Source organism: Elephantulus edwardii, unplaced genomic scaffold (assembly GCF_000299155.1).
Source record: "Elephantulus edwardii isolate Elephantulus edwardi_28Jun2011 unplaced genomic scaffold, EleEdw1.0 scaffold00027, whole genome shotgun sequence".
Lineage (NCBI taxonomy): Eukaryota > Metazoa > Chordata > Mammalia > Macroscelidea > Macroscelididae > Elephantulus > Elephantulus edwardii.
Genome location: NW_006399777.1, coordinates 12,498,426 through 12,513,366, shown reverse-complemented (window position 1 = coordinate 12,513,366; position 14,941 = coordinate 12,498,426). Strand labels below are relative to the sequence as shown.

Here is a 14,941-nt window from a genome sequence, read left to right as displayed (position 1 = left end):
ATCAAGGTCAGATAGTGGGCTCCCCACGTGGCCCTTGCTCTCTTTGCACAAACCTACTGCTGTTAGCACAATGCCAATTGATCAAAATCCTATAAGTCAGAGTAGAACTGCCCATACAGTACAGCGTGACTGCCAGTCTTCCTTCTCACCTAGAGCGCCTGGTGAGTTTGAACCACCAACTTACCCCTTACCAGCCGAGTGCTTAACCACTGTGCCAGCAGGGCTTCTCGTCCCCAAACACTGTTCATAAATCTAATGAAATCAGATGCCTTTGACCTGTGGAGTTGGAGAAGAATACCGACTATCCCATAGACTGGCCAGAAGAGCAAGCAGCAGATACATCGTGGAGAAGGGAAGGCCAGAGGGCTCCTTGGAGGCAGGGATGACAGCTTCCTCTCACGTACTTTGGGCATGTTGCTAGGAGAGGCTGTCACTTGGAGAGGGGACAGCATGTTGGAAAGATAGAAGATGAGTGGAAGAGAGGAAGACCCTCGACCCAGGGACTGCTCCAGTGGGCTTGAGTATGTCAGAAACAGGACGGTTCAGGACAGGGCAGGATGTAGATCTGTGTGGTTTTTTAAAAAATTTTTAACTATCTTTATTATTATTATTATTAATTTTAATAGACATTTACAAAGGTTTTGGATTTCCATTCATTCATTGATGCACTTTTCTTCCTGCCCACCCCTCCCCACCAGCTCGCTCCCCCCTCCAAAGAGAAAAAGAAAAAAAAATTCCTTCATTGGTATACAATTCCCACATCCCTTCCTCCCTACCCCCCACCCCGAGTACACTTCTCTATACAACCTTAATTCTGGATTCCTGTGCTAACCATAATACTCAATCATATATCACTTCTAATCTGTTCTTTCCCTCATCTGTTTCAGTACAATATACATAATTTATCCAGTTTTTTTCTATCATACCCCAACCCTGATGTCAGACCCATTTTACAACAGTGGCATCATGCAGTATTTGTCCCTTTGTGACTGAGATATTTCACTCAGCATAATGTCCTCCAGGGTCACCCACTTTGAATAATATTGCATGAGTTCCTTGTTTTTCAATGCAGTGTAGTATTCCATTGTGTGAATATACCACAGCTTCTCTATCCATTCATTTGTTGATGGGCCCTTAGGTTGCTTCCAACTCTTTGCTATTGTGAACAAAACCTCGATATACACGGGTGTGCAGTAGATCTGTTTTTCATGGGGTCACTATGAGTCGTATTCATCTCCGCAACACCTAACAACAGTAAAGGATGTTTCGTTTTGTTTTTTTTTTTTATTTTATTATTTTTGTGTGAGTGTACCGTCAAATCAGATCTGACTGGTACAGGAGGAGATTGTCCCTCCTTCCCCAGCAGAGCATCTGGTGGATTCGAACCGTGCGCCTCTGGGATTGTAGTTGCAACTTCTTACGACTAGGCCACCAGAGCTCCCCAAGGATGTTTTTATTTCCACCTCCAGGTTCCAGTGGTTTGTATCTTACCTCTTTTTCAGGTCAATGACGTAGAGAGGTGAGCTGTGCTCTGTAATACCAAACCTCACAAAAGCCTGTAACGTGGTGTCTCTATCATGCCACCTGGTTTCCTTTGACACTTTGTTCCTTTCACTTTTAAACAATAGACTAGATTCTCAGTAATCTCCTTTGCAAACAGTGTTCACTCCTGCTGGGCTGGGTCTGATGGGAAGGCCCAAGAATGGGAACTGGTTCCCTCCCGCAAAGGAAGTGCTTCTGTTTGTGAGAAAATGACCAGAGCATCAGATGTCGAGGACAATTCCAAGACTTGGAACCGTGTGGACCTTAGATTGGACACTAGATAAGGAAAAGCACCTGCAGACCTTAGATTGGACACTAGATAAGGAAAAGCACCTGCAGTTCCTGGAGTCCAAAAGAAAGTATATGGAATGGCGAGTTCTGGTGGCCTAGTGGCAAGAAGCTGCACTGCAGTTCCACAGGTGCGTGGTTCAAATTCACCAGATGCTCTGCTGGAGAAGGAGGGGACAATCTCCTCCTGTGCCAGTCAGATCTGATTTGACAGTGTACCCACACACATACACACACCCCCAAAAAAAGTATACAGAAAAGATTTCAGATGTTAATAATGGATAAAAAAACAAGGATTTCAATTGTGAAACTATTTTAGTAATTGTAAGTATAAAAATGGATGGAATATAGAATTGTCTTACAGATTGTTGTTGTGGACCGTCAAGTTGGAACTGACCATCCCTGACCTTCCAGTGGGTTTTCAGAGGCAGTAAATCACAGATTCCCCGTCTCCCTTTGCAGAGCACCTGGTGGATTTGAACCACAAGCCTGTGTGTTGGCAGCACAGGTCCTTACCACTGAGCCACCAGAGCAAGCCTCTGGGAGGGATGGAATTGGTTGGTGGTAAGAGGCAGATGGCAACTAACTCTAGGTTTCTCATCTCGGTGAGTGAGCTCTGTGGGCTTAGTAGTAAGGAGTTGGCCGCAAACCCAGAGGCACTTAATTCAGGTCCACTGTCTGCTCATGGGGGGAAAGATGGCAGTCTCCTCTTGTGTGATTAAATTAGTTCTCAAAACCCCCAGAACGCCAAGTCTGAGTTGGGTCCTGCTCCAGGGTACAGAACAACACTGTCTATGTTACCCTTGACACTTGGGAGGGTTGAAGGAGGGTAGTTAATTGGAGATTGGTCAGTTTGTGGCACCTTGTGGTCTAAGAAAGGGTTGATAAGGAATAGGTATAGGAAAGGGTGTACGCTTTGTAATGAACCAGTCTGAATCCCAGTTAACAATCTCCTCAGAGTGTAGTTACAGGTGATTTTGTGTAAGCTTTTGAGGCTATAGTTTCCTCATTTGTTAAAAGGAAGTAAAATACTTGAATGGGAGAAATGGTGCAAAGTGGACAATTAAAACAGACTTTCAAGGAGGGAAAAAAAAAGGAAGAACGAACTGGGGAGGAGGGTAGAGAAAATAGTGCAACAATGAATGAATGAAAACCCAAAATCTCTGTAAATGGTCATTAAAATTAATAAAATTTAATAAAAAAAAAGAAATGGTGCAAAGTATAGAAATAAAGGACCTTCCGCATAATCAGTTGTTGTTGCTGATCTTGTCTCTTGTTAATCCATTTTTTGTGTTAGACTTTATTAAACCGAAACCAGACGCCGCTCGTGGTGCAGTCAGGTCAGCTCAGAGCAGCCACACAGGACTGAAGAGAGGCCTGGTCTCCATGGTTGTGATTGTCTCCGAAGCCGACTGCCCACCCGGGCTCCCAGCTAGCCAAGGCCGCATGTACAGTTGGCCGAGCCAGATGGATGTATCAGAATAAGCAGATTTTGTTTTCAGAAGGAGTAGAAAGAATTTTTTTTTTAGTGACCTGGAAATTAAAGGTCAGTTAAAGCACTTTTGTGATTCATCATAAATAAAGAAGATTATAAGTTGTATTTAAAAGACTTGAATTTGTGTTTTCGTGAATTCTTTTTGGGGCTCGATGTTGTGAATTAGAGGAGGATAGTAAACAATATATTTTCAGTGTTTCTGAAATTAGGAGGCATCTTGAAATAGATAAAAATCTTTGTTTTTTCTTTTTTTCCTGAGGTGCTATTATTTTAATTTGAGGGCTAAAGGCCACATGTCTTAAAATGCCAGTTAAGACTTTTAAAGTGAAACGTGTGACACTTAAAGGCAGTTGTATAAACAAAGACGAACTTTCCTGTTGGATGTCATTGAGTCTGAACCAACTCCTAGCTGACCCTCCAGTAGGTTTTCAGAAGCAATTAATCGCACAGGAGGAGATTGCCCGGCCTTCTCCCACAGAGCTGCTGGTGGATTTGAACCTCTTGTCTCTGGCATTGCAGCACAGTCACTTCTCACTAGGCCGACTGAGCCCCTTCTTTTTTTTTTTCAGAAGTGAATCAGTTTGACAGATAACTGTGAAGTGAGACAATTAGAAAGACACCAGAATATATTCAGAGTGATAATTCAGTGAGATAGAAGAAACTGGGCTGCTGCTTCAAGAACTCTGTTTTCCAAGAGTGTTGTTTTCCAACAGTGTCATCCAGTAACAACAACAGCAACAAAAATCTCAAGCCCAGGTACAAAATAACAGCAAGCAAGGTAAATATTACAAGTTGCAGAAATAGTGCATTGACAGCAGAGACGTGGGAATCTCACCAGAAAGTCACAGTGGAAAATTAATTGAGAACAGTGTACAGAGAAGGACTGTAGTGAAGGAAGAACACGGAACCAAGCATTCCTTAAGGAAGCCTTGGATCCTGCAGGACGAAGTGAACAGTAGTCCGTTCACACGTAGAGGGCACATAGAGGTGGTGCTGAGAGTAACGCTGTGCTTTTGTGACACTCTTCCAAGCCCGGGACACCAGTGGGCTCTGATAGGGTTTGGAGTCCAGAGGCCCCACAACCTCAATTCTCAATACTCTTTCTATGTTCAGATCAAGACCAAGTGCCCAGCCTAATATTTAATAAGGAAAAGATAGAATTTGGGCAATTGAATGTCATTGTTCTCAATGCGGTCTACAATGCATTCTTAGTGAGAAAAGCAGACAATTGATATCTGAAGCTCAGATACAGTATGAAAGATAGAAAGTTTCTCACTAGAAACTAAAGATGAAAATTTAAAACATACGACGAGGGGGGGGATGGGTTTGTGCGGGGAGAAGGGTGCAATAGTGAATGAATGGAATTCCAAAATCTCTGTAGATGTTCATTGAAATGAAAAATAAACAAACTAAATTAATAATAATAAAAAAAAGAAAAAAAAACCCATACGACGCTTGTGCCAGAGCAGCTGTATCAAAAGTTCCATGAAAAGGGCATTTTTCAAACAAGTTATGTTAGAACAACTAGTGTAAAAGTTGTAGTTGGAAATAATAAGAAAGGAATGGTAGTTGGAAAGTGCAGTCATGGTATTACAGATGAAGCTGGGCATCAAATGATTGAATTTTGCAAATTTTATTCATCACTGATACCTCTTTTAAAAAACACAGAAGGCGTTTACACCCAAGGACCTGACCTGATGGGTGGACTTCACAGATGGACTATATCTGTAGAAAGAATTGATGGAGAAGATCAATATCAGCAGTTAAAACCACGCCAGGTGCTGATGATGGGACAGATCATCAATTACTCATGTTCAAGTTCAAATTTAGCTGAAGAAAATGGAAACAAGTTCACAGAACCAAAATAAGACCACTTGAATTTAAAAACCATCTCCCGAATAGGTTTGAGGGATTAACACTAATGATCAAAGACCACATGAGCCAGGGGATGAAATCATAGATATCATCCATGAAGAGAACAAAAGGTTGTTACAAAAACAGAGGAGAAAGGAAAGACCAAAATGAGTATCCGAAGAGAGTCAGAAAGTTGCATTTAAAGCATCAAGAAGTCAAAAGAAAGGGACAACATGCTTAAGTAAAAGAGATGAAGATTTTCAAGGGGAGCTCAAAAGGACAAAACAAAGTATTATAATGTAAGAAGAGCTCTAATTGGAGACTGAGAAGGGAGAAACTTGCTTAGCACTTCTATGTTGAGAGAACTGAAAAAGAATTCCAGTCTCGAGTTGGAATACTGAGAGATGTTACGGGCAAAATGTTAAATGGCCCAGGAAGCAACAAAAGAAAAGAAGACAAAGAATGCACTGCATCACTGTACCAAAAAGAATTGGTTGACACTGACAATTTTCAGGATGTACCATGTGAATAAAGGAGGAAATTTAAGCTGCACTGAAAGCACTGGCAATAAGTAGGCCCTCAGGAATTGTTAGAATACCAGTTGACATGTTTCAGATAACAGATGCACCCCTAGATGCTCAACAGTCTATGTCAGGAAATCTGGAGGACGCCCCTTGGCCCCCCTGACTGGAAGAGATTCATATGTGTACCCATTGCTACAAAGAGCTTTCAAACAGAATGTGGAAGTTATCAAACAATATCAGTTAATAACATATGCAAGCAAAAGACTGCTGAAGACTATCAAAAAAACGATTATAAAGAAGACTGCCAGAAGCCGAAGCTGGGTCTAAAGAGACGGTGGCACCAACCATAGCATTGCTGATGTCAGATGACTCCTGGCTGAAAGCAGAGAATACCAGAAGAATGTCTGTCTGTTTATGTTTTATTGTTGATGATGCAAAAGCATTCAACAATGTGGATCATAACAAACTGTGACTAACATGGAAAAGAATGGGCATCTCAGAACACTAAAATTATGTTCGTATGAAACCTATATTAGACCAAGAAGCTGTTGTCAGAACAGAGCAAGGGAATGCCGCGTGGTTTAAAATCAACTAAGTTGTGTATCAGGATTGCATCCTTTCTACCTATTTAATGTGTGTGTGTGCTGAACAAATCATTCCAGAAGGTGAACTCTGTGAAGAAGAATGTGGTAACCAGATAGGAGGAAGAATCAACAACAACCTGTGTTATGCAGATGACACAGCCTTGCTTGCTGAAAGTGAGGAGGACTTGAAACACTTGCTGCAGAAGATCAATATGGATTACATCTCAACATAAAGATGACAAAAATTCTCACCACCGGATCAATAAGCAACATTATGAAAGATGGAGGAAAGATTGAAATTTTCAATGATACCATCTTGCTTGGATCCATCAATAATCAACACCCTGGGTACTGGTAATCTGGAGATCAAGAAACTTAATGTATTGAAGAAGTCTGCTGTCTGAGACCTCTCCAACTTACTGAGGAGCAATGAAGTCAGTTTGTAGACTAAGCTTTGTCTGATTCAGGCCATGGCCTTTTCAATCACTTGCTGTGCATCTGAGAGCTGGACAGTGAATAAGGATGACAGAAGAATGATTGATGCCTGTGAGATGTGGTGATGGAGAAGAGTCCTAAATATCCCATGGACTCTTAAAAGATCAAATAGCTATGTCTTGGAAAAAATGCACCGAGAGTGCTCATTGGAGACAAGGATGGTGAAGCTTCCTCTCACACACTTTGGGCATGTTGTTGGGAGAGGTTGTTCCTTGGAGAGGGACTCATGCTAGGAAGGGTGGAGGGTCAGCAAAAGAAAGGAAGACCCCTAACGAGAAGGATTGACACAGTGATTGCAGCAATGGGCTCAAGTGTGTCAGAGATTGTGAGGATGGCACAGGATGGCACAGGGTTTAGGTGTGTTGTTCACAGGATCACTGTGAGTTGTACTTGACTCAGTGACACTTGACAAGAGTAGAACAAATGGTTAACCTCAGCCACTAACTGAGAGGTTAGAGGAATAGAGCCCAGCCAGGGGAACTTGGGAAGACAGGCCTGGTGATCTACTTCTGAAGCACCAGTTTATGGGAGCACAGTTCTTCAGCACAGAGGGTCACCTGGAGTCAAGGCCATCTCCATGACCACTGATGAGTACTGAAGTTCATGAAAACTCCGTGGAGCACAGTTCTCCATCACAGAGGGTCACCTCTGTAGCCACTGATAAATACATGTTTTATAATCAGCATTTTTAAACAATGGGGAAATAGAAGAAAGTTACTATTGAGGCAGTCACGATAAAAAAACTGGAAAATGAAGTCCTTTGAAAGGCCCTGATAGTGTAGAGATCTTGGTGGATCTTGGAAACTTGGTGAAATATAGATTAAAATAGCTCCCAGCCTTCTGTTCCAATGGGAGTTATCCCAGTGTTGCTTGCTTCCACCCCGTAGCAGGGACTGAATACATGAAAAGGATGCCTTCCTTATCTTTGGCAAATGTAAGCTTATTGTATAATGATGCTCTGGTGGCCTAGTGGCAGGAAGCTGCACTGCAGTACCTGAGGCAGGCGGTTTGAGCCCAGCACCTGCTCCACGGGAGAAGGATAGGCAGTCTCCTCCTGTGTCATTAACTGCCTCTGAAAACCTGCTGGAGGGTCAGGTGTGGTCCGACTCGATAGAACACAACTGTGTAATTTAGTGTGTTTTCATTGTGTAGTTGATTTAAAAAGGTGGGGGGGGGTCACACTTAGGACATTGTTGTTATGTGCCATCGAGTTGCTTGCGACTCATAGCGACCCTATGTACAAGAGCCCTAATCACCGTTCTATCCTGTGCTGACTTCGCTGTCTCAAACACACTCATTCCCACCACCCCACTCACAGAATCGATCCATCTCATTAAGGGTCTTCCTCTCCTGTGCCGTCCCTCCACTCTCCCAAACATGATGTCCCTCTCCAAGGACCAGTCCCTCCTTGCAACATGCCCAAAATATGTCAGACAAAGCTTCAGAATCCTTGACTCCAGGGAACATTCTGCCTTCACCCTCTCCAGGACAAACCTGTTTGTTCTCCTAGCAGTCCATGGTATATTAAACACTCTCCTCCATGGGAATGTAAAGAAATGTGTTTAAAAATGGAGGAGAATGATTAACTTATAAACCAAACTCTTGACACTTTAAGGCGTGCCATTCTTGGAGTAATCTAATTTTAGTGGAGTTTTTCAAACCGAGGTAGAAATAATTATGTACCATTGATACTTTAGATCAACAACATATTGACCACTTCCTAATAAAACACAGAAATCTCTGCTTTATAAAAACAAAACATAAAGACCCCTAACTCTTGTCATTGAATAGATTCTCACTCACAGTAGTAACCCAGCTGGAGAGAGTGAACAGCTCCCAGGGTCTCCAGGCTGGAAATCGTAATGGGAGGACACGGCCTCGTCCTTGTCCTGTGAATCAACTTGTAGGTTCAAACTGCTGTCCCTTCACATAGCAGCCCAACACTTTGCCCTCTAGCCACCAGGAACCTTTGGAACACATGATGAAGACTTTGACAGAGGAATGGAAACTGTAGGAAAAGAACACTTAAGAGAGAAAAATGAAGACACTTGCTTATGAAGAACTGTGTGAGAGGCCTGCAAATCTTATATATATTTTTACACAAAATTGATGAGTTTAAAGACCAAGGTGCCCCTGGGTGGGTGCCAGATGCAAGCCATGATATTGTCATTTGCTTCCTATGCATTTGAAGCCGAAGGGTGATTAAAGAGGACTGAAGAGTTAATGTCTAAGAATTGTGGTGTTGAGGAAGGGTGTTGACTACCCCATGGACGGCCAAAAGAACAACCAGATTTCCCTTGGGGGAGGGGCAGGCAGGGTGCACCTTAGCAGCAAGGAGGGAGGAACTTTGTCTCAGCGGTCTTTGTTCATGTTGCCAGGAGAGGTCGTTCTTTGGAAAAAGACGTCATCTGGGAAAGGTGGGGGATTAGAGAAAGTGAGTAAGACCCACCATGAGGCGGGCTGGCGGGGGTGACGTGAGCGTGGGGGGGTTGTGATGAGAGCACAGGATAAGGCGGCTTCCTCACCGCTGTTCCCAGGGTTCCTGTCGGTCGTAGCTGTCTCAGGGGCACAGAACCAACCAGCAAATACACATGCATTATATACCACATGTAATAGAAATGATATATTTCACATGTTATATATTGCACGCGTGTGTGTATATGGACATACCTTTTATGAATTTACATAGATTTATAAAGTGGGTATAGATGAGACGACTAGAGGGAAAGAGGATAATTAATGCAAAATGGAAGTATGTTGGTAGTACTTAAAACATTGAGATACCACACCCATTTAGGAAAAGAAATCACCTCTAGATTTTAGTTTTAGTCCACACTAAATCCTAAAGAGGAAAAAAACACAAATGGTAAAATTCTTAAAATTACCATTTAAAAAAAAATTACCATTTTCCAAGATCTCTTATCTCATGAATCTCAATGGAGTGGTGTCCTTACCTCCCATAGTATTTCTGGTAATGTAGCAGTTTTTGGTTGTTCCAGCTAGCGGGAGGGTCCTGCTAGTGTCTAGCGGCCTGAGCTCAAGGAGTTTAAAAGTTTCTGCAATTCACAGGGCAGCTTTTACCACAAAGGATTATCTTGCCCCAACTGTCAAGTCGTTCCAGTGCTGAGAAACCCTTCTCTAATAAGCAAGGTAAAAGATTATAAGGATGTTGTGTACCATCAAGTTGGAGCCGACTCGTAGCTGACAGGCAGGCAGATGTTCACAGGCAGTAAATCATATGGGAAGAGATTGCCCATCTTTCTAGTTGCTAGTGGATTTGACCTGTGTGCCTTTGGGTTGCCAGTGCAAGTTGTCACCACTAAGCCACCAGAACGCCCTCTCAGAGGATTGTTGTTGTCAAGTCCTGACTCAGCAACCATGTGAACAGCACTTATCTGAACACCGTTCTGTCCCGTCAGTCCTCAGTTACCATGTCAGTCCATCTTGTTGGGGGTCTTCCTATCTCTCACTGACCCTGCCTCTTTCCAAACCTGTTATCCATTTCCAAGGAATAGCCTCTTAGCAACATGGCCAGAGTGTGAGAGATGAAGGTTGGCCATCCTTGCCTCCAAGGAGCACTCTGGCTGCACCTTCTCTAGGACATACCTGTGTGTTCTTTTGGAAGTCCGTGGAATACCCAATGCTCTTCTCCAGCACCATAACTCAACACCATTAATTAGTATTCTGCCATCCTTATTCATGGTCCAGCTCTCAGATGTGATTGAAGAGACCATAGTTTGGATCTGGTCCTGATGCCCCATTCTTCATATAGTCCAGCTTCTCAGATTATCTGCACAGCCGAGAGATTGACTAGGTATGATGAAAGAATACATCCTGACATACATCTTTCCTGATTTTTAAACCCCTTATTCTTTTCAGCTGTTTCTTGGTCTCCGTACATGTTCCATATAAGGACAGTTAAGTCTTCTGGGATTCCCATTCTTTTCAGTGTTAATTATAATTTACTTTATTCCACAGTTATATCAAAGACACACCATACAAAATTTTAAATCATGGTTAAATAATTAATTCTTTTGTTTTACTTTATTTGTTGTGTCAATAAATGTGTTCTGAATTGAAACCACACTTAACTGTGAAAACAGTTATTGTTCTACAGAAGAAAGAAAAATCAAATGACACTGAAGATAAATACCGAGATTCATATTTGTCCACTTTTATCAAGTGTCTTAAATTTCTTTTATGAATTTATTTTACACATACTTGTTAACACCTCCTGGAACTCTACCTGACTTGATGGCAGTGAATTTGGTTTTGGTTTATGTGTTAGGTGCATAATGATGATGATTGGAATGAATTGAAATAAAACTGACAAAACACAAAGCTACCTTTTGCATGTAGAACTTAATACCTTTTTTAAAGCATACAGTAAGATTCTAAAAGTGCTTAGGGTTCGCTGGGGTCAAGTGAGAAGGAGTTGTGCCATCAACCCAAAGACACACAGTTCAAACCCACCAGCTGCCCTGCAGGAGGAAGCTGGGCATCGCCGCCTGTGCCTTTTACTCTGAAAACCTGCAGGAGGGTCAACTATGAACCGGTTTCTGACTCGATGACACATCACAAGGACAGCAGAGGTATCCAGCTTTCATAGTACACCGTTCAGAATGTGCGGTGGATTTCCCTTGGGCTCTTGTTAGATGCCTGGAGTTGACCGTGGACTCAGAGGGATTCTCTGAACAGCAGGTCTGAACCTGGCCTCGGCCACACCAGCCTCAAGCTCTCCCCCAAGCTCAAGGCCATTGCTGCGGCAACGATGTCAGTTCATCTGCAGGTTCTTCCTCTCTCTTGATGCCCTCCAGTATCCCCCCAGAAATGACCTTTTCCAGGAATTGACCCCTCCTGATAACATGTTCAGAGTATGTAAGGCCAAGTCTCACCATCCTCAAGGCTGAGATCTTCCTACTGATTTTTGTTGTTCTTGTGAATTCAAAGCAGTTGGACATACCGTGGTGTGAGTCAGGTGCACTTCAGCCTTCAGACCAGCCGCTTGCCCTTCAGCACTGTGAGGAAGTCCTTGACTGCTGATTTACCCGACCCACCAAGTCCATAAACCCAGTTTACCTTATGGATGCATTACTGTCCTCAACTGTCAAGTTAAGGAACAACGTTGGCGTAGAATGTGTACGGAAATAGCATTACACAGTTGGGCTACTTTACCCAAACTCTTCTTCAGATTCCTTTTCATTTAGAGCCTACGGTACCTGTTAGAAGGATAGCCCGTGTGAAGTCTGAAAGTGAATTAAAAAATGTTGTTGTTGTTATGTGCTGTCGAGTCATTTATGACTCCTAGTGACCATATGTACAACAGCCGTAAACCCTGCTCTATCCTGTGCCAATCGCATTGCCTCTGACACACCCATTCCAATTACCCCGTCACTGAATTAATCTATCTCATAGAGGGCCTTCCCCTCCTGTGCTGTCCCTCTACCCTACCAAGCATGATGTCCCTCTCCAAGGACCTGTCTCTCCTTACAACATGTCCAGAGTATGTCAGATGAAGCCCCAGAATACTTGCCTCAAAGGAGTAGCCTGGTTTAACCCTGTCTAGGATGGATCTGTTAGTTTTCTTGGCAGTCCATGGAACATTCAATACTCTTCTCCAGCACCACAGCTCAAAGGCGTCAATTCTCCTTCTGTCCTCCCTAGTCATTGTCCAACTCTCTGATGCATAACAAGTGATTGCAAAGACCATGGCCTGCAACACTCCACAATGAGGGAATTAAAAAATACTTTAGAAAAATTATCACATAGTCAAACTATTTTTTTCCTCCCTAGAAACCCTGATGATGAAAAATACAGATCTATCCGGATTGGAAATGCAGCTTTTTCTACTCGACTCTTGCCTGTCAGAGGGGCTGTTGAATGTCTATTTGAAATGGGATTTGAAGAGGTAAGTAAGTTCAAGCGTTTTCTTTTCTTTCTTCATATGCAGAGCATTCTTTATAGTGTTGATGAGTAATTGAGCAAAATAGTGTGGTGCATTAAATGGTTGCCCCGCGGTGAAGAGAGGGGCAGTCTCCTCCCAGGCACCTGACTGCAGCTGGAGGGTCAGCTATAAGTTGATTCTGCCTCAACGGCCAATCACAATACATGGCAGCCACCAGAATTCAGGATGCAATTCCAGACTCCTGTTCCTGGGCTTATAATCCTGTTCGCAAGTGGGTTTTAGTTATTATGTTCATGAGACAGTGTTAGGTGTGTTTCAAGCAGGAGGATTACCCAGCAAGCAAGTTTTCCTTGCTACCTGGAATGCCATCCCTTTGAGTGACTGTGAATTTGAAAACAAGTTTGATTCAGATGGCAAGTTCTATGAGTTTTTGAGAGATATGGATGCCGGCCAGAAGTAGAATCTTTGATGTGGTGAAAAATGGGAGCTTATTTGTTACCAATTTTTGAAGAAACACAAGTAATCAATCTCATGATTACTAGATTGAAAAATCCAACACTTGTTTTAAGCCAGTTTCTTTTGAGATATAAAAGGGTAGGTGAAACAGGCAGTGTCACAGGCAAGCACCCCTGTTCTTGTTGGTGTGTATCCTTGGAACACAACCCTTGTGTACCTTGGAACCAACCCATAGCTGAGCCTCCAGTGGGTTTTCAGAGGCAGCAAATCATAGAGGAGAAGACTGCCCATCTACCTTTCTTAGAGCGGCTGCTAGATTCGAACCACTTGCCTTTAGGTTTGTCAGTGCAGCTCCTAACCATGAAGCCACCAGCATGGATGAGGAAAGATAAACGCCATATAGTTGCAGAATTTCTGCTGTCCAAGTTGCAGATTCTTTCTCTCCCTACCAAGAATAATAGGGTGAGAGGCTAGAACTGTTCACATATGTTGTTGTTGTTATGTGCCGTCGAGTTGCTTGCGACTCATAGTAACACTATGTACAACAGCCCTAAACTCTGCTCTGTCCTGTGCCAATCGCACTGTCTCTGACACACCCATCCGATTACCCCAGTCACTGAATCAATCCACCTCATAGAGGGCCTTCCCCTCCTGCGCTGTCCCTCCACCCTCCCAAGCATGATGTCCCTCTCCAAGGACCGGTCTCTCCTCACAACATGTCCAAAGTATGTTAGATGGAGCCTCAGAATCCTTGCCTCCAAGGAGCCACGCAGTTTAACCCTCTCCAGGACAAATCTGTTTGTTTTCCTAGCAGTCCATGATATTCTCAATAAGCAAAGAATTGATTTATTTAAAGAGAAATACCTTGTAATCAGAGGTGGGGGGTAGGAGGGTGTGACCTTCCAAGGACAGACATACATCACTGAACAAAAGAATTTGGGGGCTTTATGAAGAGATTTAGACGAGTTTCATGTTTATTCATAAAAGAAGGTGGGGAATTTTAGAAAGTAGCCCCCTTAAAAAAGAACAACATTAGGGGGCATTAAAAAACCAAAACCAAACCCGAAATCAAACAGGGCAACTTAAAAAAAAGAGGGACAAATAAGTGCATATGCACAGCTTGTTTTTCAAGATGAACTCTACTGCAGAGGCATCTGGGTCCAGGTTTGGTGTTCTGCACTGTGGAGCAAAGTCGGCCAGTTCGAGACTCCTGCCTGGCAGATAGCGTAACCTCCTACTTTGTAAGACTTGTTTAGGGGAACAAGTGGTGTTCCTGCTTATGCTCCAGGAAGCGATTCAGACTGGTGTAGGTTCTGCCCGATTTTAATCTGTAGGAACTCCATTCCCACGTATAGGAGGGTACACCAGATACTAAGAGGTGGTGGTGTGTGCCTTCGAGTTGGAGCTGACCCATAGCGGGTTTTCAGAGGCAGTTAACCGCACGGGAGGCGTCTGCCCTTCCTTTTCCCACGGAGCAGCTGGCACATTCAAGCTGTATGCGTTCGGAATTGCAACGCCGCTCGCAGGATGTCAGGAGGGGTTAAGGCTTGAAGCCCAAAAGTGAGCCTCTTCTCCTGTCTCAGTACCACTTGAGATCCACAAAATGCAAAAGCTGAAAAGAAAACTAGGACTTTCCTCGGAACCTACCAGAAAACACCTTCCCTTAGAGCCCGGGAATTTCCATTATTGTCGTCGTTATGTGCCATCAAGTCGCCTGAGACTCATAGCGAGCTTATGCACAATAGCTCTGAACCCTGCTCCATTGTGAGCCAGTCTCACTGACTCTGACACACCTACT

The 14,941-nt window shown here is 43.3% G+C and overlaps 1 protein-coding gene across 1 annotated transcript in view; it reads left to right on the top strand.

Annotated features, from left to right (window-relative positions):
* The window catches only part of NGLY1 (N-glycanase 1), an 89,607-nt gene that overhangs the window by 6,761 nt on the left and 67,905 nt on the right, over positions 1 to 14,941 (top strand). Inside the window, exon 2 of the mRNA XM_006883353.1 lies at positions 12,576 to 12,690. Within this exon, the coding sequence (XP_006883415.1) occupies positions 12,676 to 12,690 (15 nt within the window). The 5' untranslated portion in view covers positions 12,576 to 12,675. The remainder of the gene's footprint in view (positions 1 to 12,575; positions 12,691 to 14,941) is intronic.